The sequence below is a fragment of the Rhinolophus hipposideros genome, assembly GCF_964194185.1.
Source record: "Rhinolophus hipposideros genome assembly, chromosome: 19".
NCBI classification, from domain to species: domain Eukaryota; kingdom Metazoa; phylum Chordata; class Mammalia; order Chiroptera; family Rhinolophidae; genus Rhinolophus; species Rhinolophus hipposideros.
In genome coordinates this window covers 11,589,037-11,612,190 of record NC_138065.1, presented here as the reverse complement: position 1 = coordinate 11,612,190, position 23,154 = coordinate 11,589,037, and the positions used below count along the sequence as shown (strand labels likewise).

The window sequence follows — 23,154 nt, the reverse complement described above, 5'->3', positions numbered from 1 at the left end:
AGGTGGAATTGTTGAGTCATAGGGTAGGTAATGTTTATTTTTTTCTTTTTTTCCATCTTGGGCACATTGCTTAACCTCTCTTTTGATGGCGACAGCAAAGTCTTCCGGTCTGGTCTGGTTGTCTGATGCGCCCTTATCTGGGGTTAGGCTGCTCAGCCTTCCCTATTTACTGCTGCCCTTCTCCCAACTTCCCAGCAATTTTAATAAAGCTCTTATTCCTTAAATCAATCATTCTTTATTCTGTTGCCTACAACTGATGATGACTCCAGATGTACACAGCCATCTAAAAAGTAGTGTGACTTTAAAATAATAGTAAAAATATTTTAAATATTAAAAATAAAATAATTTAAAAAATTTTTAATTTAAAAAATGCAAGTAGTGTGATCATGTCTTAATACATTTAGTTCCCTTCCACTACCTTTCTTCCGTTATATAGAGGGTCCAAGGATGGACAATATGTAACCTGACACCTAACATCCCAGGACATTGCACCGTGGTGCCATGTGCCGACCAGCAGTTTAAAGGTTTCATTGTCATCTGTTTCATCTATAAAATAACAATCTGGAATTATTTGATATTTCTTTCACCCATTCTCCCAGCAAGTATTTACTGAATAAATACCAGTGCTAGGTGTACACTAGGTGTTACAGTTGCACTGTTTTTTTCAATGGCTTTTATTGCACACATGTGATAATGTATTCTTTTCATTAAAAATTATAACATTACAATATGTTTAGTTTTATAAGAAACTATCAGACCGTTTTCCAAAGCGATTGTACCATTTTGTATTCCAGCCAACAGTACATGAGCGTTCTGGTGTTTCCATATCCTTCTCAACATTTCATGTTGTCAGCCTTTCCAATTTTAGCGAGTGTGTGTGTGTGTGTGTGTCCCCTTCTTTTTAATGATTGCATAATACTTCGTGGTATGGGTGTTTACAGTTTATTCAGTCATCTCACTATTGATGGGCATGAGTTTTATTTCCAGTTCTTGGCCACTGTGAATGACTGCAGTAAGCATTCTTGCACACATATCCTGTTATACTTTGGTAATTTTCTTCCAGTGGGATACATTCCCAGGAATGGGATTCCTGAGTTAAAGGATACCAATATTACAAGTGTTAGGAGGTGTTGCCAGATTATTTCCCAAGGTTGAAATACCTTTCTACCAGTATATGAGAGTTCACTTTTTCACATATACCTAACAGCAATACATGTTTTGACTATTTTCTATTTTTCTCAGTCTAATGTTAAATAAAATGATGTCTCACTTTTACTTTAATTTGCATTTGTCTACTTTTCATACTTTTTTGATCCACCTGGATTTGTTCTTTAAGTTGAATATTCACATTTTCTATTGAATTGTTCTTTTTCTTTTCTTTTTTAAGAAATCTAGTAGGTGACTAGATGTATAATACAAGAATTGGGCCATTGGGCCTTTTTTCCAACCAGAATGGACTAAGTTTGTGATATTATTTTTATTTTTTATTTTATTTATTTGTTTATGGCTGTCACCTTAGATCAGGGATAGGTGAATTTGGGTAGTGGTGTCAGACATGGAGAATAATTTGAATAATAGGTAGTAGCACCCACAGTAGAAGTTGCAAAAGCTGGAGTTCCTCTTGACTGTGTGCCCACACAGAAGCTTCCAAAAATTGGCGATTTCATATTAAATTTTTATTGGGGTTTCTCTTAAAAGCCAGGAGATCTTGGGCGTACATTCCCTGCTGGCAACATCTGTCTGGGAGATGAGTGACGTTGATATGTCACCCTTCTTGCACTAATGGTTCAACAATGGGACCATACCAGGTGCTTGAGAGAGCTGGCTGCAGGTATCAAAGCTACCTGCGGAGCTTGGCTTCTGTCTGCATTTAAGTTTGTGCCTCCTCCACGGAACTTAGTGACGCAGTGACACGGGCCTGGTGAAAGTTGCTGATGATGGCCAGATTTCATCCCTTTATGACTGGACCCCTCAGCCTGATACCTGCCTTGGAGACTTCCTCCTGATACTCCTCCCTCTCTTGGGGTTCCTTCTCTGATTTCTCCTGGCCTCAGCTGTTCTCATACTACTCACCCTCCCTCCCTGGGGAGATCCCAAACACTTCAATGGTTGTAACTGCTACCTGAGAACTCCCTAATATTACGCTCTACTTTGATTTTGTCCTGAGTTCCCAGCTTCCGATCCCTGGAGCCAGTTACCTCTGGATCACAGGAATCTCAAACTGAGTATGTCCAGATCTAAATGTCATGGTCAGTCCCTCCAACGTCCTCCTCCAGTCCTACCTCCTATCAGTAATAGTCAAGGAGCCACGCCACAGATCAGTGTGTTGTCCTAGACTCCTCCTCCTTCCCAGTCTCCATTCCCCTCCTGTCAATCACCAAATCCTGCTAATTTTACATTCTACGTATGATCAGATCTGGCCCCTTTTCTGTCCTTACCACTGCCTTGTTCCTGCCCTTGTCATCTTTTGATTGGACTATTGCAATGGACTTCTTCTAACTGGTCTCCCTGCCTACAGTCTTGCCTCCAGCAAATCCACCCTCCAATCCTGATGCCAGAGTGATCTGAAATGCACATATGATCTTGCCTCTCCCCTGCTTAAAACCCACCAACGAGGTAGTTCTGTAACCACAGTGTAGCCTCTGATGCGGGCTGAAAGTAAGTTGTTACTACTCCTGCTACTATTAGTGCTACTATTACTACTAATACAAATACTAATAATAGTACTTAACATTTACTGAGCATTTTCTGTTGTGTTTGCACATGATTCATTATGTGTTAAAAACAAATCAGAGCCCATTCAAAGTTTTCCAAACAGTGTCATTCTCATTTGGGGTGAAGGAAAGGGGCAGAGTTACAGGCAGGGGGCAGGGTACCAGGGAAGTGTCTATAACTGGAAATTGCCTTACTGTATGCTAGTGAGTGACCATGCTGATGTAGCCTTAATAGTGAAATAACGATTACCATGGTTCTTGTGAACTGGGATTTGCTTTCATTCCCCATAAAGCATCCAGGGCGGGTGGTCAGCTATCCAGATCTTGCATATGTCCATGAAGTATGTCACATGTGGGGATGTCGTTTGGCTCCTGGGTGCCAGTAAAGGAGGAGGCCTGCTGGCCTTCAGGGTCAAGTCCCGGCTTCTTGGCCTGGCATCCAGGAGTCTGTGTGACCTGGTCCCTGCCCGCCTCTGCTGCCTCCTGCCACTCCCTTGCACTTTTCACTCTAGTACACCCAGACTGTGTGATACTAACCATAGCTCACCTTATTGAGGTCTCCTTATGTGCCAAGCACTGGGTTAAGTAGTTCATTGCCTGTCTCATGTAATCCATACAACCCCGTGAGGTAAGTCTGTCATTGTTCCCATTTTGTAGAGGAGGAAAGCGAGGCTCTGAGAGGTGAAATAACCCAAAGTGACCCAGCTAGTGGCAGAGCGGGCAGTCTCCCAGCCCGTCCGCATGAGTTCTTGCCTACCCCTCCACCTGGCTCACACTTTGCATTCCTCTCGTACCTGTTGGCACCCATTGATCCTTCAGTGCTCAGTTCTGACGCTGACTCCTGGGGAAGCCTTCGTGGACACCCACCCCTGCCCCCAGGCTGGGCTCAGTGCTATCCTGGAAGCCCCATCGCTGTTGCTGGGAATGAGGTGTTCCATCTCTGCTCCTCCAGGCGGGTCTGGGGCTCCTGCCACTTTGAACCCCCAGCATGTAGCACAGTGTCTGGCACATAACAGGTCTCTGTACGTGTTTGTTGAGTTGACTAAACCGAGTTCCAGGCACGAAACATTGAAGTTCTTGTCTTTCTGACCAGTTTTCCCTGTCTTCACCTTCTCTAGGCACAAAGCAAAGCTATTTGATCTCTGGAGAAGGATCCTTTCCCTTCCTGCTTGCGTTCCACCTGCACCCTTTGACTTTGGGTGGAAACTGCTGTCTCGTCAGCCACGTTGGCCGCATAGCCTGGATATCTGTTCTCTCTCTGACCCCTCTCACTCCCCCATCAGGCTGGACCCCAGCTCCACCCTCTGAATCATCTTAGTATATTTGCTTCCCCGTAGCTCTTCCCACTGAGTTGTCTCTTTTTCTGTCCCAAATAGTTTTCCCCAAAATCTTAATTTCTTTCTCCCTCTTAGTCCTCCAAATTAATAGCCCACGAATGGCCTTTACTCCTCAGAAATGCACGTCCATGACCTACTGTTTAAAACAGTTATATTTAGTCTTGGGAAGTCCCATTGCCTTTCCTGAAAACACTGAAAATTCCTACGATCCCCAGCCTGAGTCTCCATCCCTGGACCCTGTCCTGTTCACGGCAGGGCTGGTGTGTCCCACACAGAGCCCCCCTCAGACACTGTCCCCAGCATGCCACCTTGCCCACTGGCCCTGCCTTCCCTCACTTCCCAGTCTCCTCTGCTTCCGGCAGCTTTGGGAGCCCGGCCCCTGGCTTCTCCTCCATGCTGTATGGGATGAAGATTGCAAATCTGGCCTACGTCACCAAGACTCAGGTCAGGTTCTTCAAACTGGACCGCTGGGCTGCCGATGTGCCAGAAAAGAAGAAAGTGAAACCAGGTTCTGATATCAGCACACACCATAAGTCACTGCTAGCCAAGATCTTTCATGACAGGTGTGTGTGAGAGAGAAAGAGAAAGTGTGTGTGGGGGGGAGAAACTGTCTAGCTGAGGAGAGTGGGGGTTGCCTCTGGTTGGGATAAGGCCCCCTCCTCCAAAGAGTGGGGGCGGGGGAGGGAAGGAGCTGATTGTTCTGGGGGAGGGGTCCATCTGTGCCTGGGCACAGATGGCACTTGGCCAGTTTCCCCAGCCTTAAACTTAGAGGGCAAACCCTAGGCCAGGCCCCTCCCACCCCAGCCCCGCCTTGACTGCCATTCTCCCCAGGGCTGAGTATCTTCACGGGAAACATGGGGTGGACGTGGAAGTTCAGGGTCCCCATGAAGCCCGGGATGGGCAGCTCCTTATCCACCTGGATCTGAACTGCAAGGAGGTGCTGACCCTGAGGCTTCGGAATGGAGGAACCCAGCCCGTCACCCTCACCCACCTCCTCCCATTCTGCCGGACCCCCCAATTTGCCTTCTATCATGGGGACCAGGAGCTGCCCTGTCCCCTGGGCCCCGGTGAGTGGGTTTCTAAAGGAAGGAGCTTCTGGTAGGCAAGGGCTTGCTGGAGGAAGGGCTGGTCCTTGGGGAACCATGCTACAACTGTCCTGTGTGCTCCCACCTTGGAATGGGTCTCCCTGGGGAGCATCCAGGGTGGGGATGCTGGTGGGGGTTCACCCCCACACAACCCGCACTCACTCAGCCCCCCTCCTCCAGGTGAGTGCTATGAGCTCCACATCCACTGTCAGACCAACTTTGTGGGCTACTTCCCAGCCACGGTCCTCTGGGAGCTGCTGGAACCCGGGGAGTCCGGTTCAGAAGGAGCTGACACTTTCTACATTGCCCGCTTCTTGGCTGCCGTCGCCCACAGTCCCCTGGCAGCACAACTGAAGCCCACAATGCCCTACAAGCGGACCCAGATCACTGGAAACCGCGTAGTGACCACCCGGATAGAGGAAGGACAGAGACCTGACCGGTAGGTAACTCTACCCGCCCACCCCGTCCAGGCTGAGGGTGCCCCAAACCCGCAGTGTGAGCCTGTAGGAAGAGCACAGAGCTGAGAGCCAGAGCCCCCTTTCTTAACTGTGAGTTCTTAAGTCCTGCAAGTCCCAGAGACCTTTTCTAGCTAAGTGGAAAGTTGCAGATATGCGGACAATGTGAAAAAAAAAAATCATACTGCCTGTATGATGCATTGTTAGGCAGCACATAGTAGGCATCTCTCTCTTTTTTAGCAGCTTTATTGACACAATTCATACACCATGCAACTCACCCATTTAAAGTGTACAAATCAGTGGTTTTTAGTGTATATTCACAGATAGGTGCAGCCATCCCCACAATCTGTTTCAATGATCCCAAAAAGGAACCATTCCCTTCATCTGTCTCGCCTTTCGCTCCCACCCAAAGCAACCACTGACCTGCTTTCTGTCTCTGTAAGTTTCCCTGTCTTGGACATTTCATATGGATGGAATCGTAGAATTTGTGTAGACATCTGTTTTTGACATGGCTGGATGTACACAAAATACTGAGCTATGAAAGCAAACTATAGACCATTGTGAGGGTTTTTTCCTTTTTAAAAACATAGGTATATAATACAAATTAACAAAGAGAAAAGTCTGTAAAGCTGTATACCGAAAAGCTGACGTCGGTTATCCCTGGACGATGAGGACATTGTTTACTCAATGACTTATTACCTATTACCCGATTTTTCTCTAATGAACATGTATTGTTATATGCTTACGTGTGTATTACATCTGTATGTTTAAATGCTTCCAAGAATCGCGCTTTCCAGAACTGAGAATGAGTGGTCCACCCTTGGGGAGAACAGCCTCATGAGGGAGGGAGTTCTGTATCCTTGAGCAAAGGCTTTGGACCCCCTTCAGCAACATATTGTGCCAGACTCACGCATCCTCCCTTGGGAGGGGCTGTCTCCACGTCTCTGAAGTGAGGGGTCTCTGTGTTTGTGATAGCTTTTCTCCCCCTACTCCTGCAGCGCCAAGGGCTATGACTTGGAGCTGAGTTTGGCACTGGGGACGTACCACCCACCCTCCCGCCTCCGGCAGCTGCTCCCCAGCCTTCTTCAGGGAACAAGTATCTTCACTGCCCCAAAGGAGATTGCTGAAATCAAGTAAGTGGCACCCCTCTGCACTGCTCGTGCTTTCCACGTCTCTTCACTGCTGGCTTCTCCCCCCTGCCACATACCTCTGTCCTCAGCGTCCCTTGCTCCATTCACTCATTCCCTTACTCAGCACTCACTGTGCGCCCTGCACTGCTCAAGGTGACTCAGTCACGTGAGGGAGAGCCTTGCCCACGTAGGGGGAATGAGCATTTCTCTTACAATTTTTTTTGCCCCCCTTTCTTCCGTTACCCCACCCCCAATCTGGTTCAAGCCGTTGTTTCTCAGTCTAGTTGTGTAGGACACAGCTCCCTGGCCCATGCTGGTGTTATGAGCCTTGAACTCTCCCCGGCTGAGGCAGTCGGTTGCCAGTCATCGGTCGGCCGCTCACGGCAGCTCTTGCCGGCTGCTGGCCGCTCACACTGACCACCAGCCACTCATGACGGCACACGGTAGCCCACAGCAGCACATAGCAGCCCATGGCAGCACTCAGCCGCTCACGCCAACCTCCGGCTGCTACGGCAGCCCCGCTCGAGGGAGAGCTGTTGTTCACAATCTTAGCTGTAGAGGGCGCAGATCACTGGCCCATGTGGGAATCGAACTAGCGTCCTCGGCATTAGGAGCACGGCGCTCAAATCGCCTGAGCCACCAGGCTGGCCCTATCTTACAATTTCTTTAAAAACATTTATAATTTCATGGAGTCATGAGTGATGTGAAGAAGAAAGCTAAGCTCAGCTAAAACCAAAGGGGAGGGCTTGTGCTGCTTGGCAGAGGACAGGTAGAGATGGCCTCTTGGAGGTGACATTTGACCAGAGAATGACGTGAATGAGGTGAGGGTGGGAGTTATAGGAGGTTTTGGGGAAGAGAATGTTCCAGGCCCTAGGATCCACGGTGCAAATCCCGACTCAGGTCAGAGGTGAGGAATGGGGGCATCAGAGAGCGAGAGAGCCAGGACTCCCTTCTTCCAGGCCTCTGACCCCCGTCCACTTCTCTGCTCTCTAGTCTTCTGTGATTCCTGGTGTTTTCGGTCCCAGGGCTACGGATGGGAGAGAGTGGGTGCTTCTGGGCATGCTCCTGACCCATTTTTTTCCTGCACCCTCCCACCCCCAACCATCACTGCTAGAGCCCAGCTGGAGACAGCCCTAAAGTACAGGAACTACGAGGTGAAGTTCCGGCTGCTGCTGCACCTGGAAGAGCTGCAGATGGAGCATGATATTCGGCACTATGATCTGGAGTCGGTGCCCATGACCTGGGACCCCGTGGCCCAGAACCCCAGGCTGCTCACACTGGAGGTCAGGCCTTGGATTGGGTGTGGGGAGGTGGGCTCAAGTCAGCGACCCATAGGTTACAGGCAGAACGCTGTCACTGATGGTGGGGCAAAGCAGGAGGGATGAAGTTGTTCAGCAAGGAGCCGAGTGGGGTCCTGTGCCCAAAAAGAGTGTCAGCAGGGCAGGGGGAACACCCCTGGGTTTTCATCCTGACTTTGCTTCCACCAGCTGCGTGGCCTCGGGCAAGTCCCTTGCTCTCTCTAGGCCTGAGTTCCCTCACCTGAAAAGCACAAAGCTGGACTAGACAATTCTTAGAGCCCTTTCCGGCTGTCAGATGTTGAATGTGTCCACAGAAGCCGGGAATCACACCAGGATGGATTCCTGCACACAAGGGATGAGGAAGGGGGCGGGGATGAGGCTGATCGGGGACACGCCTGCAGGAACTGAGTTTTGAATGAGATTTTAAAAGCAGAGTAGGTCACCTGGACAGGCTGGAAAGCTGGCTCTGAGTCCTAAAGTATCATGTGTCAGACGGTTCCTGGGATACCTGTGCTCAGTGTCTCTGAGCAGCTTGGACATGCTTGTCTCCTACGTCTTCCCCTGACTCTTGTGCTGTTTCGTGGGAGAGGAAAGAGTCAAAACTCCCTGAATCTTGGGATGGAAGGGTCGAGCCTCAGTCTTTGACCTTTAGAGGAGACCTAGAGAGCCTGTAGGTAGGAGCCTCCAGTGGGCCTCCTTGGGATAGAAGCTTGTGTTCACACCCCATAGGTTCCTGGGGTGACTGAGAGCCGCCCTTCAGTGCTCCGGGGAGACCACCTGTTTGCCCTTTTGTCCTCTGAGACACACCAGAATGACCCTGTCACCTACAAGGGCTTTGTGCACAGGGTAGAATTGGACCGTGTCAAGCTGAGCTTTTCCACGAGGTGAGTGTTAGGGGAACCCTGAGCTGCCAGAAGGGTCTAAGACATCTCTCTGAGGCCAGGGGAGGAGGGATGCTTATTTTTGAGATGAGTGGAACCCCAGGGACAGGGTTGGAGGCTTTTCTTCATGGGGACCCTGAGATGCATCAGCAGCTTCCTCTCCTGAAGGGATTGCTTGGAGGTGGGAGTGGAGTTGGGACAGATGGAGAGTCCTGGCCTTTCATTTCCCACCCCCGCCCCCTGTCTCTCTCCCTTTCCAAAGCCTCCTGAGCCGTTTTGTGGATGGGCTGACCTTCAAGGTGAACTTCACCTTCAATCGCCAGCCCTTGCGGGTACAGCATCGTGCCCTGGAGCTGACGGGGCGCTGGCCGCTGTGGCCCACGCTCTTTCCTGTGGCCTCCCGTGGGGTCCCGCTGCTGCCCTCAGATGTGAAGCTCAAGTGAGACTGTGGGCAGGGGTACTGTGGGCTCCTTGGACTGTAGGCCCAGAGAAGGGAGGCCTCTGGGACACTGGATGACTTCATGTTCCCGGCCCCTTTGCCAGGCTGTATGACCGGAGTCTGGAGTCAAACCCTGAGCAGCTACAGGCCATGAAGCACATTGTTACGGGCACCACCCGCCCAGCTCCCTACATCATCTTTGGGCCTCCAGGCACCGGCAAGACTGTCACCTTAGTGGAAGCCATCAAGCAGGTGGGGCCTGAGCATAGTCCCGGGGCCTGTACTCCAGCTCCTCCAGGTCCAAGCAGTTGTCCCTGGATTCTGGTTCCTCGCGGCTTCTAACTCCCCTAAGCTGGCCTCACGGATCAGTGTGGCTGTTGAGCATTGTTGTGCAGGCTGTGTACTGCCCAACTCTCGGGGTCACCGTTCACATGCCAGTCTTCAGAGACTACTGCAAGTTTGCTAGCATTAAAGTGCTATTTGGACTAGTGGGGGGCTGGGGGTCAGAACTTGTCTTTTGTGCCACTACCTCCCTCAGCTTCGGGAGTAAATGCCACACTGCGTCAGCCTGAGTCACAACCCCATCCTGAGTGACATCCGAGCCTTTCCCTCTCCATGCCTTCCTTCCTCGCCGCAGACCCACACTTCTGTGCTTCCCACACTGCTTATCCCGCCCCAACAGGTGGTGAAGCACTTGCCCAAAGCCCACATCCTGGCCTGCGCTCCATCCAACTCGGGGGCCGATCTCCTCTGTCAGCGTCTCCGCGTCCACCTGCCCCGCTCCATCTACCGCCTCCTGGCGCCCAGCAGGGACATCCGCATGGTGCCCGAGGACATCAAGGTACCTGGGCAGGTTCAGGGGGGCTACAGGGTGGCAGGTGCTGGGGGCTCTCAGGATAGACTCGGGGGCCAGGAGACCAGGAGACCTGGATTCCGATACCGTGTGACCTTGGGTGGGTCAGGATCCTGGTCTGGCCTTCAGTTTCCCTGTGTGTAAAGTGAAAGGTGAATAAAATTGTCTGGGGGCCCGGAGCCCACGTGAGGCTGAGAGTGGGTGGGACCATGCCGATCCTCTTCTCCCTTCACAATCCTCAGCCCTGCTGTAACTGGGACGCAAAGAAGGGGGAGTACGTGTTTCCTGCCAAGAAGAAGCTGCAGGAATATCGCGTCTTAATTACCACCCTCATCACTGCCAGCAGGTGGGAAGTGTGTGTGTGTGTGTGTGTACTTCTTAATCATGTGTGTGAAGAGGTTGCAGGCTCGGGAGTGGGGTGAGGGGCCAGCTTGGGTGAGCGTTCAGGTTTGGTAGTCAGGTGGCTGGGTATGACCCTGCCTGGCCTGACACCTCCCAGGTTGGTCTCCGCCCAGTTTCCCATTGATCACTTCACACATATCTTCATCGACGAGGCTGGCCACTGCATGGAGCCCGAGAGTCTGGTGGCCATCGCAGGTGAGGGGCTCGGGGTGGGCTGCGGGCACGCCACCCCATGTGGGGTCAGGAAGCTCCCACCACTTACCTTTCTCCCCATGCTTCCTTGCCCCCCAGGGCTGATGGAAGTCAAGGAAACGGACAATCCAGGAGGACAGCTGGTGCTGGCGGGAGACCCTCGGCAGCTGGGGCCTGTGCTGCGTTCCCCACTGACCCAGAAGCATGGGCTGGGGTACTCCATGCTGGAGCGGCTGCTCACCTACAACACCTTGTACAAGAAGGGCCCCAATGGCTATAACCCCCAGTTCATAACTAAGCTCCTCCGCAACTACAGGTACCCTGCAATCCACCCCCCGACCCATGCCATGCCACACCTTCATACCCTCCGTAGCCCCAGCTAGAGGCCCCGTCCTATAGTCCTGTTTCTTAAAGGCTGTATGATGCAGAAGGTCTCTAACCCAGAAGGTCGGAGGACTCCCCTCGGCCGCATCACTGTACTCCTTGGCTGTGTGATTTAGCAAGTGGCTTTGCTCTAGAGCAGTTTGCCTGTCTGTATACTGAGGGATGGCCAGTGGGTCCCAGATTAAGTTTCCAGGCAATCCAAGGAGAAATGAGAAAAATCAGGACAGAGCAGTTTTTCATTAAGTGAATTGTTCTTCAAATGAAAAAGCAGTCCTTTCTTTAGTCAGTGAGTTCATACATCTACACCACTCATGGATTCCGAAGTCCTTAGTTCCTTAGGTGAGTCCACGAAGAGTTCAGTAAGTGTTAGCTGTTGTGTTAGTACTGTTTGTGTTTGGGGATTTCGTTACGTTATCTCACCAAATAATGGTGATAATAGATGATGCTTGTTTTTATACCACCCTTCGTTGACCAAATTGAAACCTGAGAATGGGTCCCTAATTTCTTGTTTTCTTCTGTTAAATTTGGCCGGTCTATGAAATGCATGGGCCAGATCCTCCCTGGAACCACATGTGGTTCCGTTGTCTGGTTTACAGTCCTAGCAGCAGACCTTGTAGATAAATGAGCCTGCTGTCCAGTGGGCAGAGGGCAGAAGGATAACGTGTGTGGGCCCAGAGCAGGGAGAACGGGGTCCCTGAGGGCGAGGCAGAAGTAATCCAGCCGCTGGTCTTGCTGTTCCTCCTCTACCTCCCAGGTCTCACCCCACCATCCTGGACATTCCTAACCGGCTGTATTATGACGGGGAGCTGCAGGCTTGTGCTGACGTTATAGACCGAGAGCGCTTCTGCCGTTGGGAGGGTCTGCCCCGGCAGGTGAAAGCCTCCCACCCTGTACCCCAATTTCCGTCCCATTGAAAGTGCAGGGTAGGAGGAGACTTGAGTGGAAGCCATGTGCTGGGCCCTTTGTCACCTTGGCCTGGGATCCCACATTGCCTGCAAGGGTTTGGCGGGGAGAGGGAAGGGAAGCAGCGAGGTGCAGCTGAGGCTTTCCCCTGACTGTGTGCAGGGATTTCCCATCATCTTTCATGGTGTAATGGGCAAGGACGAGCGTGAGGGCAACAGCCCATCCTTCTTCAACCCCGAAGAGGCTGCCACAGTGACTTCCTACCTGAAGCTGCTCCTGGCCGCCTCCTTCAAGAAGGGCAAAGCCCGCCTGAGCCCCCGAAGTGTGGGCGTGATCTCCCCATACCGGAAGCAGGTTAGGCCCTCAGTGCCCATCAAGGGTGGGACACCACCCCCCTGCCCATGGTACCTTATTCAGAGCAAGACCACCCACTGGAGCTTTCAGGAACTCAGGGCCTCTGCTGTCCCCCTCTCTCAGAAGCTCCGAGTTCAGCTGCCCTCCTCTTTGCCTCCCAGTTCCCTGGCCTGCCTGACTCCCTAATGGCAAGAGAGAAAGGCACCTATCCCCATCTTCTAGGTGGAAAAAATCCGATACTGCATCACCAAACTTGACAAGGAGCTCCGGGGACTGGATGACATCAAGGACTTGAAGGTGACACTGAGCGCCACCCCGTTCGCCCCCTGCCTTGTGGGCCCCTCACTTTCCCCCTCCCAGAGACTTCTGGCTCCTGCCCTGATGCTTCAGGCCAGCCCAGGCCCCATCCCAGCCTTGACTTGGATTCTCAAGCTTCTCACTCCGGGGGGGAGATCCCGACTTGGGGTTCTGCGATAGGACCAGGAAGTCCGGCATGTTTAGTAAACGCCCCACAACTATTGTTCCGATCAGGCTGGTTGGAGGCCTCTGCGTGAAGGATAAAGTCCAAACTCCAAACTCCGAGGCCTGCCCGGCCTGTCATGTGATAAGTGTCCCGCTCCCCTCTCGCACCCTCTGGGTGAGTCAGTGGCTTGATTCTAAGGTGAGGGTTCTCAACTCCGGCTGCAGATAAGAACCAGCTGGAGAACCTGCAGTCTGGCCGGTGCCAGGGCCCCTCCCAGCCAATTAACACGCTATCTGGGGGCAGCCCCAGGGCATCTGTATTTTTTCCAGCTGCTCGGGTGATCTCACGTGCAGGCAGCCAGGGTTGAAAAACAACGCTTTAAGATTGAGAGGTCTCTTCCTTGGAAATGCTGATTTGAGAGGTCTGGGTTGTATATTTTTAAGAAGTACTTCGTGATGGTCTTTAGGAGTTTGGAAAAACACTGCTCTGAGTTGCGGAATTTTCTCAGCTTAGAACATGCTCCAGCCCCTACCCCTTTCACTTGCATTCACCCCTTCCGGTGTCAGCTTCCCGGGCATCCTCCTGTCCTCTTTCCTGCCCCTGGCGAGACACACACTGCACAGTGACAATTACCCAGTGACTTCTCCATACCTGCCTTGGAGCTCAAGCTCCCTGAGGCAGGGCTTGTCCCTCTGGTTCTGCTCTGAGCCCCGGGTCTTAGGTCGTGTCCCCTCCCTGCCAGGTGGGCTCCGTGGAAGAGTTCCAAGGCCAGGAACGCAGCGTCATCCTCATCTCCACTGTGCGGAGCAGCCAAAGCTTTGTGCAGCTGGATCTGGATTTTAATCTGGGTTTCCTGAAGAACCCCAAGGTTTGAGGGCTGGTGGGTAACAGGAATTCCTCCTTCCTAAGGGTCCTTCCCTCCTGTGACGCCACCACTTCTTCCTTGCAGAGGTTCAATGTGGCTGTGACCCGGGCCAAGGCTTTGCTCATCGTGGTGGGCAACCCACTCCTCCTGGGCCATGACCCCGACTGGAAGGCGTGAGCATTCCCACCCTGTGGTCCCTCTTGGAGGCCACCGTCCCCAGCCTAGGGCGGGTGGGTCTTGATTAAGCACCTTCTTGTGCCTCATTTCATCCTGAGACCTGTCCATCGTCATGGTACCCCCATTTAAGTTGATACCTTGCCCAAAGGCACAGGCCTGTGTGGCAGGACTGATGCTTACTCCCCAGCCTCCGCAGGCACTCCTCGGCCAACCCTGCACAGTTCTGTGTGTGTGAATGGCCCTGTCCTCCACAGATTCCTGGAGTTCTGTAAAGAAAACGGGGGATATACCGGGTGCCCCTTCCCTGCCAAACTGGACCTGCAGCAAGGACAGAACTTACTCCAAGATATGAGCAAGCTCAGCTCCTCTACCTCAGGTACGGTTGGGCCAGGTGGGCCAGGTGCAGGACAGTGCTGGGGGAGGAGGTAAGGAAGTCCGAGCTCCCCTCCTTTCTTTCTAGGACCCCAAAGTAAGGACTACCTCCCCCAGGAGCGGGAGGGTGAAGGCAGCCTGCCCCTGCAAGTGGAGCCAGAGTGGAGGAACGAGCTCTGAAGGGACAGCAGCTGGCCTTCGCACACCAGCCAAGCCTTAACCGCCCACCCACCATGAACCAGAACCCAGCTGAGCTGCCCCTCCAAGGGATAGGAAGGCTGGGGGAAGGAGTTTACAACCCAAGCCATTCCACCCCCTCCCCTGCAGGGGAGAATGACATAGTAAGCTGCTAACAGTGGGGATAAGAGGCGGAAAGAAAACTCAAAACAAAATTGTTCTATGCCAAAGCCTCCATGTCTTCTCAGCCTGGTCCCGGCTTCCAGGAGCTCCCAAGCTGACCCCACAGGGGAGGGTGGAACCCCACCCAGGGCCATATCCCCTCCCAGCTAGAGAGGAACCCAGCCCCCATGTCCAGAGGCGGAAACCCTGTGGGAGGTGGCAGAGAAGCCACCCACAGGCTTCTAAGTTTAGCCCCTGCTCCAGACCACTCCCCTCACCCGCCTCCAAGGCCCAAAGCCAGGCATGACCTCATCCTTTGCTCTAAGACTCCACCCTGCCGGCCCAAAGTCCTGCCTTTGCAAACGGGGGTCAGTCTGGCAAGCAACTTGGAAATGAGGCGAGATGGGACTCCAGACTCACAAGCAAGACAGGGACCAGGAAAGACAGGAAGCTGCCACATGCACGTTGAAGCTTGTGGCCTTTATTCATGCCCCCCAGGTATTGCCAGAGACAAGGCCCATGCCCAGGACAGGAATACCAGGGGTCTAGGACTCTGGGTTTCACCGAGTGTCCTACCCCAGACATGCTCCTCTGAGCCAGGAGTGTATAAAGTGCTAGTGTGTGACATCCTCTGGGGAAGGCCAAAGGGATCAAGAGCCGTGTCCCTGGACCCAGATGGCAGCAGGAGAATTCTGCTCTGGGAAAGCAGGGCATAGCCCTAAGTTCCCAGAGTGCTGGGGAAACTCAATGCAGTCCTGGGCTGGAGGGAACTGAAAAAGGGAGTCTTCAGCATTGGAGCCCTAAGAAGGTGGTCTGGGGGCTCTGCACCCCTGTGAAGGGAAGGGAGATGGCGAAGGAGGGGAATGTTAGTCTCAAAGAATGGGGCAGGCCCTCCGGCGCTTATTCTTGCGGACCTGGAGGCCGGCCCGAGTGGCCATCTCAAATACCTCCCGCACCCCCTCCTTGGTCTTGGCTGAGCACTCGAGGTAGCCGAAGGCATTGATCCGGTTCGCCATGTCCCGGCCTTCCTCAGATCGAACGGGCTCCTGGGAAGATGGAAGGTGTGAGGTCAAAGGAAGATGGTGGTGGCAAGGTGCTTCTCATAGGCACACCCATAAGTATAGTAACTGGAACAAATACTTCCAGCTCTGACCCCGCCATAGTACCCAAGACCCAGCCAACCTGGGCAGCTTTGGGGCCAGGTACCCAAGGCTCTCAGGGTTACCTTCAAGATTCTCTCCCATCAACACTATATCCCACAGTATACCGTTCTCTTCCCTGAAAGAGTAGCACCTCTTAACTGACATTCCTGCCTCCATTCTTTCTTGCAAGCCATGCTCTATGGCTGCCAGAAAAACTGATATGCAGATCCGATCACGTCTGTTTTCAGTTTAAAACCTTGCCACAATTATCTTTACAGAATAGTCCATATTCCTTATCCTGGCAGCTTTCTCTAATACTCCAATCCCCTGGCTGGAGAACCGGCTACCAGGTCCCGAGGTAAGCCAGCTCCCTCATTCTGGGCCTGCCTTCCAGCCACTTAATCATGCCCATCAGCCCACATCTCTGGGTGCTCTGACCGTCTGACCTGCATACCCCAAGCAAAATTATTACAAACTGTCTGAGGACAGATTTTCTTGTTTATCTTAATAGCCCCAAACTCAAGACGAATAAGTTAAAATGCAGTGACCTTGGACAAGTCACTTCATTCTCTGATAGCTACATCAGATACTAGATCAGACAATAGGGACCCTTCTGGTTCCCCCCCCCCAGCCAGGTGCAGATGTGGGGGGCGAGGGTAGGCAGTGGACACCACACCTCTAATGGCACTGCCCTGGAGAGAAGGCTCCCTTTCCCAGCCTGGCCGCCATACCCACCTGCTTCATCTTGGCCAGCTCCTTCCTGGTATGCTCGTCATGCCTTAGGTCCTTCTTATTTCCCACAAGGATGATGGGCACGTTGGGGCAGAAGTGCTTCACCTCTGGGGTCCACTTCTCAGGAATGTTTTCTGAATAGATAGGTCCCAACAGGTGTTGGACGGTGCCTCCTCTTTAGCTAGAAAGCCCCCCGCCCCCAGGGGCCCCTGGTCTCCACACAGCAGTCTTACAGGTTATTCTGCAGCATATTCCCTTCCACAGCTCAACCCCTCCCCTTCCCAGGACACCCTCCCTTGAGCCCTCCCAAGGGCCAGAGTGAAGGAGCTAACTGCCCCCTGCACTCCTCTCCATAGCCTCAGCCTCTGCAAATGGCTAAAATGAGCCAAGGCATAAAGCTACCTTGGGTTGGTTGATGCCAAGGGGTTCTCAGTCCTCTCCCGCCAACATCCTCACCCCCACCTCACCCAGGCTGTCGGGGCTGTCGATGGAGAAGCACATGAGGATGACATCAGTGTCCGGGTAGGAGAGAGGCCGCAGACGGTCATAGTCTTCCTGGCCTGCTGTGTCCCACAGGGCCAGCTCTACCTGACACACAGGGCCAGTGAGTACCTAGCCTGAGGGCCCCAGTCACATGTCCCAACCTGCCACTAGAGGTCCTTTGAAGCCACTGGTCCTTGAGGCTTACTGAACATCTGAACACTTGCTATGTGCCAGGAACAGTGCTCATCACTCACCCAACATAAAGTAGGGTTTTTACAATCCTGAGATGCCAGTGCTTGGTCTTTGTTTAGTCTGAGTTGCCATTGTAAACACCACTGTGATTTAACCCTCCAAAACCTTTTCAAAGGCCTTATCATTGTCCCCACTTTGTAGTTGGGAGAGCTTAAGCTCAGAGGCGAAGGGAGACTGAGCCCTGGTTACAGAGCCACTACGCAGAGAACCAGGAGGTGTACCTAGATGTCCTAAGACTGCAGTTTCCCTTACTAACGTTCACTGGTTCCAGCAGGGAGAGTGGAGCAAAGGACACCCTGGGTCCATAGTGTCAGGGCAGGGCTCCAGGTGAGATGGGAAGGGGCTCTGCCTTCACCTGCTTGCCGTCCACCTCTATGTCTGCGATGTAGTTCTCAAAGACCGTAGGGACGTAGACCTCCAGGAACTGATCCTTGCTAAAGACGATGAGGAGGCAGGTCTTCCCACAGGCCCCATCCCCCACAATCACCAGCTTCTTCCGGATTGCAGCCATAGCTGGGGCTGGCAGAAAAGAGGCAATGGGGATTTTGAGAAAAGCCAGTAAATCCAAAAACAACTCTGGGGACCCCAAGACCTCCCAGGAAACTGAGGCATCCAGCAAAGGGAGAGAAGGGCTTGCTCAGACATGTTCTTGCCAAGGACCAACTGTTCAGGCAACTGAGCCTGAAATTCCTCATCTCAGGGACAGGTTTTCCCCAATGGACACTTACAGGGGTGCTCAGGGATGTGTTCAGAAGAGCTAGCTTTTATCTGCTATACATATCAGGGTTTCAAGTCAGACTTCATTTGTTGCCAGGATTTTGGTACTTACAAAATTTAGTAATCGCTAAGGTCCGATCTAGAACACACTGTCCCTTTTCTCCGCACAAGTCATGCCTGTGCCAGTCACAAATGAGCCCCTCTTTAAGATCACAGGCCAGCAGAACGAACTACCAGGCGGTAAGTGGATAAGGGAAACTGCTGGCATTTTAACAAAAATCATCTCCCTCAGTCCCCAAAGGCCTGGAAGGAAGATGGAGAGCTTCCTATTTTGACAAACTAGGAAAGTGAGGCTGAGACATTCAGCAGAGTCGTGGCAGGGACGGCACTCACAGCAGGGCTGTGTGACTATAGAATCTGTTGCCTTTTCCACATGTCACCCCAGAGGTGGAAAGAGCAGAGGCAGGGAAATCAAGACAGAAGTGGCAGCAGCCAGGTGGTTTCCCTGACCCACCCCATCCCAGTTCCCAAAGCCCCAAGTCATACAAAGGAGGCTCAGTCCCGAAGTGCCCACAGCCCACATTCGGGCAGCCTGCCTTCCTCCCCCCTTCCTCCTGGGTCTGGCAGCAACACTGGGTCACTCAGCCCCAGGCAGGGGACAATGACCACACTGTAGGGAGCCGCACATCCACCACAGCACAGTGAGTGAGAATAATCCGCCAGGGAGTCACCTCCACCCACTCCCTGGAGCAGCCCCTCCTCCCCTTTGTCCAGCTCACCCAAGGCCCTGGCCACCCCTCCCAGTGACTCAGGGCCAGGAGTCAGCTTCCTGGGGTTTCCACGTCCTCCACACTAATAAACATCTACCCAAGTTCATCACACCTTCCCAGATTCCCGGTGGAGCTGGTCATGTCCTCCCCTGGGGAGAGGGGCTGACCTCCGGCCGGCTGAAGTGCCCGGGCTCCAAGGCTAATGTGAAGTCGAGGCTGTTGGGAGGAGCCCCCAAAAAGGAGACAAATGAGGGCCAGTCCCAGCACCAACCAGGCAGGGAGTAGTTAAGAAAGGAGAGGGTAACCTGATCTCTGCCCAAAACCTGCCTTTTTCTTTGCGTCCCACATCCTGTCAAACTAGGTTGAACGCCTTTACTTCCCACATACCACCACCAACCACCTCACACCCCTGGCTCTGTCTGCTCTTTAGGAAGCAAATATTCCAGCCCAAGTCTAGTTCTTTTCAACAGTGGGGTCCTGAGTGGCTTCCCTCAGCACTTTCTCTCTCTCTCTCTCTCTCTCTCTCTCTCTCTGATGAGGGGAAGTGGATGTGAGTCAGAGAGAATTTATACTTGAGAGTACACGGTCACACTCTCCCCACCTCAAAAAGGGCTCTCCATGACACCCTAAAAGACAGGCAAGAAGGCATTCATGCCAGCAGATCCCCTCCAAAAATGGAAACCATCCTTCCCAAAAGGGGTTCCTTAGAAGTTCTACCCAGGTGACCAACTCCTCCCACTAGTTCCATTGGTCCAGCTGTGTGAAAACAGGGTGGGATAGCCCCAATGTGAGATGGGCAGTGTCGATGGAGGGCAATAATCAATTGCTCAAGCCTGAGTATGCAACTGTCCTCCCCCAGCAAGGCAGTTTGGGTGGCACTGGACAGTGGGAGGCGTAGGCCAGAACTCAGGGTCAAGGGCATGCATTAAGTGACCTGGAGCCCCCAGCTCAATTAGAAGACTTTCCCTTCAAGCCCTGGTTGGCTCAGGCCAGCGCACTTAGGCCCAAGGCCAAGGTGGCAAGGATAGCAGTTCCCTGAGAGAAGCAGCCCCAGAGGAACTGCCCCACTGACCCCAAGAGAGGCAACCAAGCCCCACACATGGCCTGGAATGGAGCCTGGAACTCCCGGGGCCTTCCTTGAGACTCCTTCCCGCCGCCCTCTCTTCAATCATTCTCTGGATTTCCAGATGACCAGGGGGCCAGCTGTTCCCTGCCGACCACCCTGAGGTGTAGAAAAGAATCAGATACCTCCTCCTCAACTTGAACATGGGAAGTGAGAGCAGAGGGCAGGACTCGGTCTCAGGTCTCCCAGACCAAACCTCCAGGATAATCTTTAATCTTTAGCCAGGTTATGGAGTGTGAGGGAGAGGGCTGGAAGGGAGGGGATCCTTACACACACACACACACACACACACACACACACACACACACACACACTCTCACGGGCTGGATCCTTCCTAATCTCCCCTACCTCCTGCCCGAAGCAGGCTCCAGGAACCGTCTAGGGCGGTGTCCACCCCGCCCCTATTCCGGCCATCCTCACGGCCGGGACTGGGGGAAACACCACTTCCACCGGGCCTTGGCCTGGACCCACACTACAGCCCAGGTCCACCGCTGGCCGCCCGGCCTGGGAGTTGCCGGGTCTGGGCGGAGACTCCCTCTCGGAGACCCAAGTTGTCCCCTCTCCCAGGCGGGCAGGTTCCAGAAGAGAAAGGACTCTGGCTTGGACACCAGCAGGCTAGAGGCCCGGTGGGGCAGTTCCCGGGGCCCAGCTACAGCCCAGGGAGGGGCTGAGCCGGCCGGACCCCCGCACAGCCCAGAAGCCGCATCCTAGGCGAAAGCAGGCGGCCGGCGCTCTGGCCAATGCCCCCAGGCAGCCGGCGCCCCGCGCTCCGGCCAAGCGGACGGGCAGAGTACTCTCCCGGGGACCAGCTCCCGGACTCCCCGCCAACCCCAGCCCCCGGCCCTGGGTACCTTCCGTTCGGCCGCCTTCAGCTGCGCTGCGGGAGCCGGAGGCAGACACTGACCCGGGCGCCCCGGCCCGCCCTCCTCTAGCGCCGCGGCGGGGAGGGGCGGCCCCGAGCGGGAGCTCCGCCCGCCACAGCCCGGGCTCTGGTCACCCAATGGTCACCCCCGCCGCCGGCTGGGGGATCCAGGGCGCCGGCCCCCGGGGTCGGAGAAGATGCCTGGATTGGGGCGGACTGGGCGGCGGGGCGAGGCGGATCCCTGAGGACTGTCCCTCTGCCCCGCCTCCCAGCCCCTAGGGGCGGACCTGCGTCGGGAAAGTTGAGAGGAGCTCGCGGTGGGGTCGAGAAAGGGCCGCTGCTGCCCTCCCGTGGCCACCCAGCCACCTGTCCCTACGTTACCTGGGACCTCCCGGGAGGCGGGACCGGGTAAAGGGCGGCCTCCGGGACGCCCCAGTTGGGGGCTGCGAAGGAGACCCACCTTCTGCTCCTAGAACCGCTGCAGCGTCAATACAGCCCACATCATCCCTCAGCCTTGAGAACTTCTGAGAATCGTTGCGACCCGGGCCAATGTCCTATACTTCACAATCTTCCTTCCTTCCCCAGGCCTGGAATTTCCATGAGTTCAATTCCTCCCGGAAATCCAGATGCCCAGCTGGGAATTCAGTTTTCATCCCAATAGTTATTACTGTGCCGCTAAGGGCACTGAGCCCCGTCTGACTTGACACATGAGGTGTTTACCTACACGTGTTATCTCCTTCCTTGTAAGGTACCGGCTGAGGAAGCAGATGTTGCTTGAGGACGGCTACTCACATTTTATTATCTTGTACTCCGTAACTACACAGCTCCGCCCTTTTTCTACTCATCACAGATCTTCGGGTAAAGTATACCAATCCCCTGGTGCCTGTAAAAACGTGAGGCTCAGAGAAGTGGCTTGCCCCAATTTTCGCAATATGTATGTGACAGAACAAGAATTTAGACACTGGGGCCTGTCTGGCCCCCCTGCTGTCCCCTCTGCTCCTCCAACCTGTCCCTTCCTGCTGGCCAGCACAGTGAGTGGCACATAATAGGCTGTCAACAAATATTTGCTTAATGAATGAATGTTGGAAGTCTATAGACTTGAACGATCTGAAGTGCAACCCACACATTTGAATAATGAAGAAACCCAGGTCCAGAGCACTTTGGTCCTCAGGCCTCTTAACCTGCTCAATGAACATTTATGGAGTGTGAAATGAGAACTATGTGCTCAGTTCAGATCAATTTCTGCCTTCAAAGAACTTGGTATAAATTCAGAATATAGACTACTTAAAGATAGCTAACAGTTACTGAACCCTTATTGTATGGGCCTGGCTCTACACATGTGAACTACATGAGTCCTTACAACAACCTTATGAGGTAGTACTGTTATCTCCATCTTACTGAGAAGCAACTTGAGGCTCAGAGAGGTTACAGAGCTGATATTGGGTCTGGCACCAGAATCCAAACAGCAGGACTCTAGAACCCCTGCTCTTAACTGCGACTCCATACCGTCTCCTAAGACAGTCATAATACAGGAGGCAGTCGTTATAATGCGGGCATGCCTGGGCTATGGAATACCCAGCCTTAGAGGGCAGGAGGAGGAACCAGTGGCCAGATCATGAAAAATCTTCTATGTCACACTTGAGTTGAGTGTTGATTTGAGTCTCGGTGCAGTAAGGAGCCACTGAAATGTTCTCTTAGGGGAATAACCAACTCCGATTCACACTGCGGAAAGGTCACTCTGTTATGTCCCCAGTATATTGGGGGAAATGGGAGAGTGGCCTGGAGACAGAGTTCGGAGATGAGTTAGGAGGCTAATGTAGTCCAGAACTGAGGTACTAAGGTAGTGACAGGGTGGAGATAAGTGGAGAAATATGAAATACATTTTTATATAATCAACCATACTTAGTGATTATCAATTAGCTTGATGAGGAATACACGGAAGCCAAAGGTGACCAACTCCAAGCTTTCCACCTTGAACAGCTGAGCTGGTGCCCAGAGATGACGAACCAGAGGTACATGTCTGTCGAGGAAATGATGAATTCGCCTTGAGGTGTGTTCAGTAAAGTGTCTGCCGAATGCCGAGGAGATAGATGGGATACGTGGGTCTAAAGCAGGGGTGTCCAAACTGCGGCCCGCAATCCATTTTTAATTGGCCCGCAGCAAATTCCAAAAACATATTTAGTTTACTTAAATAAACCAGGTGAGGCAATACGTACTTCACCTCCAGTGAGTGGCCCGGCTGTTTGTGTATTTTACCGCATATGGCCCTTTGGTAAAAAACGTTGAAAAAAGTTTGGACACCACTGGTCTAAAGCTCAGGAGAGGTCTGGGCTGGAAGTACTGACTTGGACGAATGAGACTGTGGAAGAGCGGGAAAAGCAGAGGGTAGGAGAAAGAAGCTGGGAACACGACAATATTAGGACTGGTCTG

General features: G+C 53.1%; 2 protein-coding genes across 7 annotated transcripts in view; one reads left to right on the top strand and one right to left on the bottom strand.

The window, feature by feature from the left end:
• The window catches only part of MOV10 (Mov10 RNA helicase), a 28,941-nt gene extending 6,124 nt beyond the window's left edge, over positions 1 to 22,817 (top strand). For 2 of the 6 annotated variants that reach the window (XM_081025005.1, XM_081025006.1), the window contains 20 exons: positions 2,519 to 2,658; positions 3,833 to 4,614; positions 4,883 to 5,118; positions 5,317 to 5,575; positions 6,590 to 6,724; positions 7,836 to 8,004; positions 8,749 to 8,903; positions 9,163 to 9,339; positions 9,444 to 9,591; positions 10,022 to 10,180; positions 10,435 to 10,538; positions 10,692 to 10,789; positions 10,886 to 11,102; positions 11,925 to 12,042; positions 12,236 to 12,427; positions 12,650 to 12,724; positions 13,633 to 13,758; positions 13,840 to 13,928; positions 14,187 to 14,308; positions 14,393 to 15,096. In XM_081025005.1, coding sequence (XP_080881131.1) covers positions 4,445 to 4,614; positions 4,883 to 5,118; positions 5,317 to 5,575; positions 6,590 to 6,724; positions 7,836 to 8,004; positions 8,749 to 8,903; positions 9,163 to 9,339; positions 9,444 to 9,591; positions 10,022 to 10,180; positions 10,435 to 10,538; positions 10,692 to 10,789; positions 10,886 to 11,102; positions 11,925 to 12,042; positions 12,236 to 12,427; positions 12,650 to 12,724; positions 13,633 to 13,758; positions 13,840 to 13,928; positions 14,187 to 14,308; positions 14,393 to 14,484 — 2,841 coding nt within the window. In that variant the 5' untranslated portion in view covers positions 2,519 to 2,658; positions 3,833 to 4,444 and the 3' untranslated portion in view covers positions 14,485 to 15,096. Of the gene's footprint in view, positions 1 to 2,518; positions 2,659 to 3,832; positions 4,615 to 4,882; positions 5,119 to 5,316; positions 5,576 to 6,589; positions 6,725 to 7,835; positions 8,005 to 8,748; positions 8,904 to 9,162; positions 9,340 to 9,443; positions 9,592 to 10,021; positions 10,181 to 10,434; positions 10,539 to 10,691; positions 10,790 to 10,885; positions 11,103 to 11,924; positions 12,043 to 12,235; positions 12,428 to 12,649; positions 12,725 to 13,632; positions 13,759 to 13,839; positions 13,929 to 14,186; positions 14,309 to 14,392; positions 15,097 to 21,472; positions 21,583 to 22,704 lie in introns of those variants that run through there. The other 4 variants (XM_081025003.1, XM_081025004.1, XR_013991671.1 and 1 more) reach the window with 3 other exon arrangements.
• RHOC (ras homolog family member C) lies at positions 15,105 to 20,998 on the bottom strand. Its single transcript, XM_081025008.1, has 5 exons — positions 20,714 to 20,998; positions 17,608 to 17,771; positions 16,985 to 17,105; positions 16,521 to 16,651; positions 15,105 to 15,689 (listed from the first exon to the last, which is right to left on the bottom strand). The coding sequence occupies exons 2-5, from the start codon at positions 17,761 to 17,763 to the stop codon at positions 15,516 to 15,518; spliced, it is 582 nt and encodes a 193-aa protein (XP_080881134.1). The 5' UTR covers positions 17,764 to 17,771; positions 20,714 to 20,998; the 3' UTR covers positions 15,105 to 15,515.
• Positions 22,818 to 23,154: the final 337 nt, after the last annotated feature.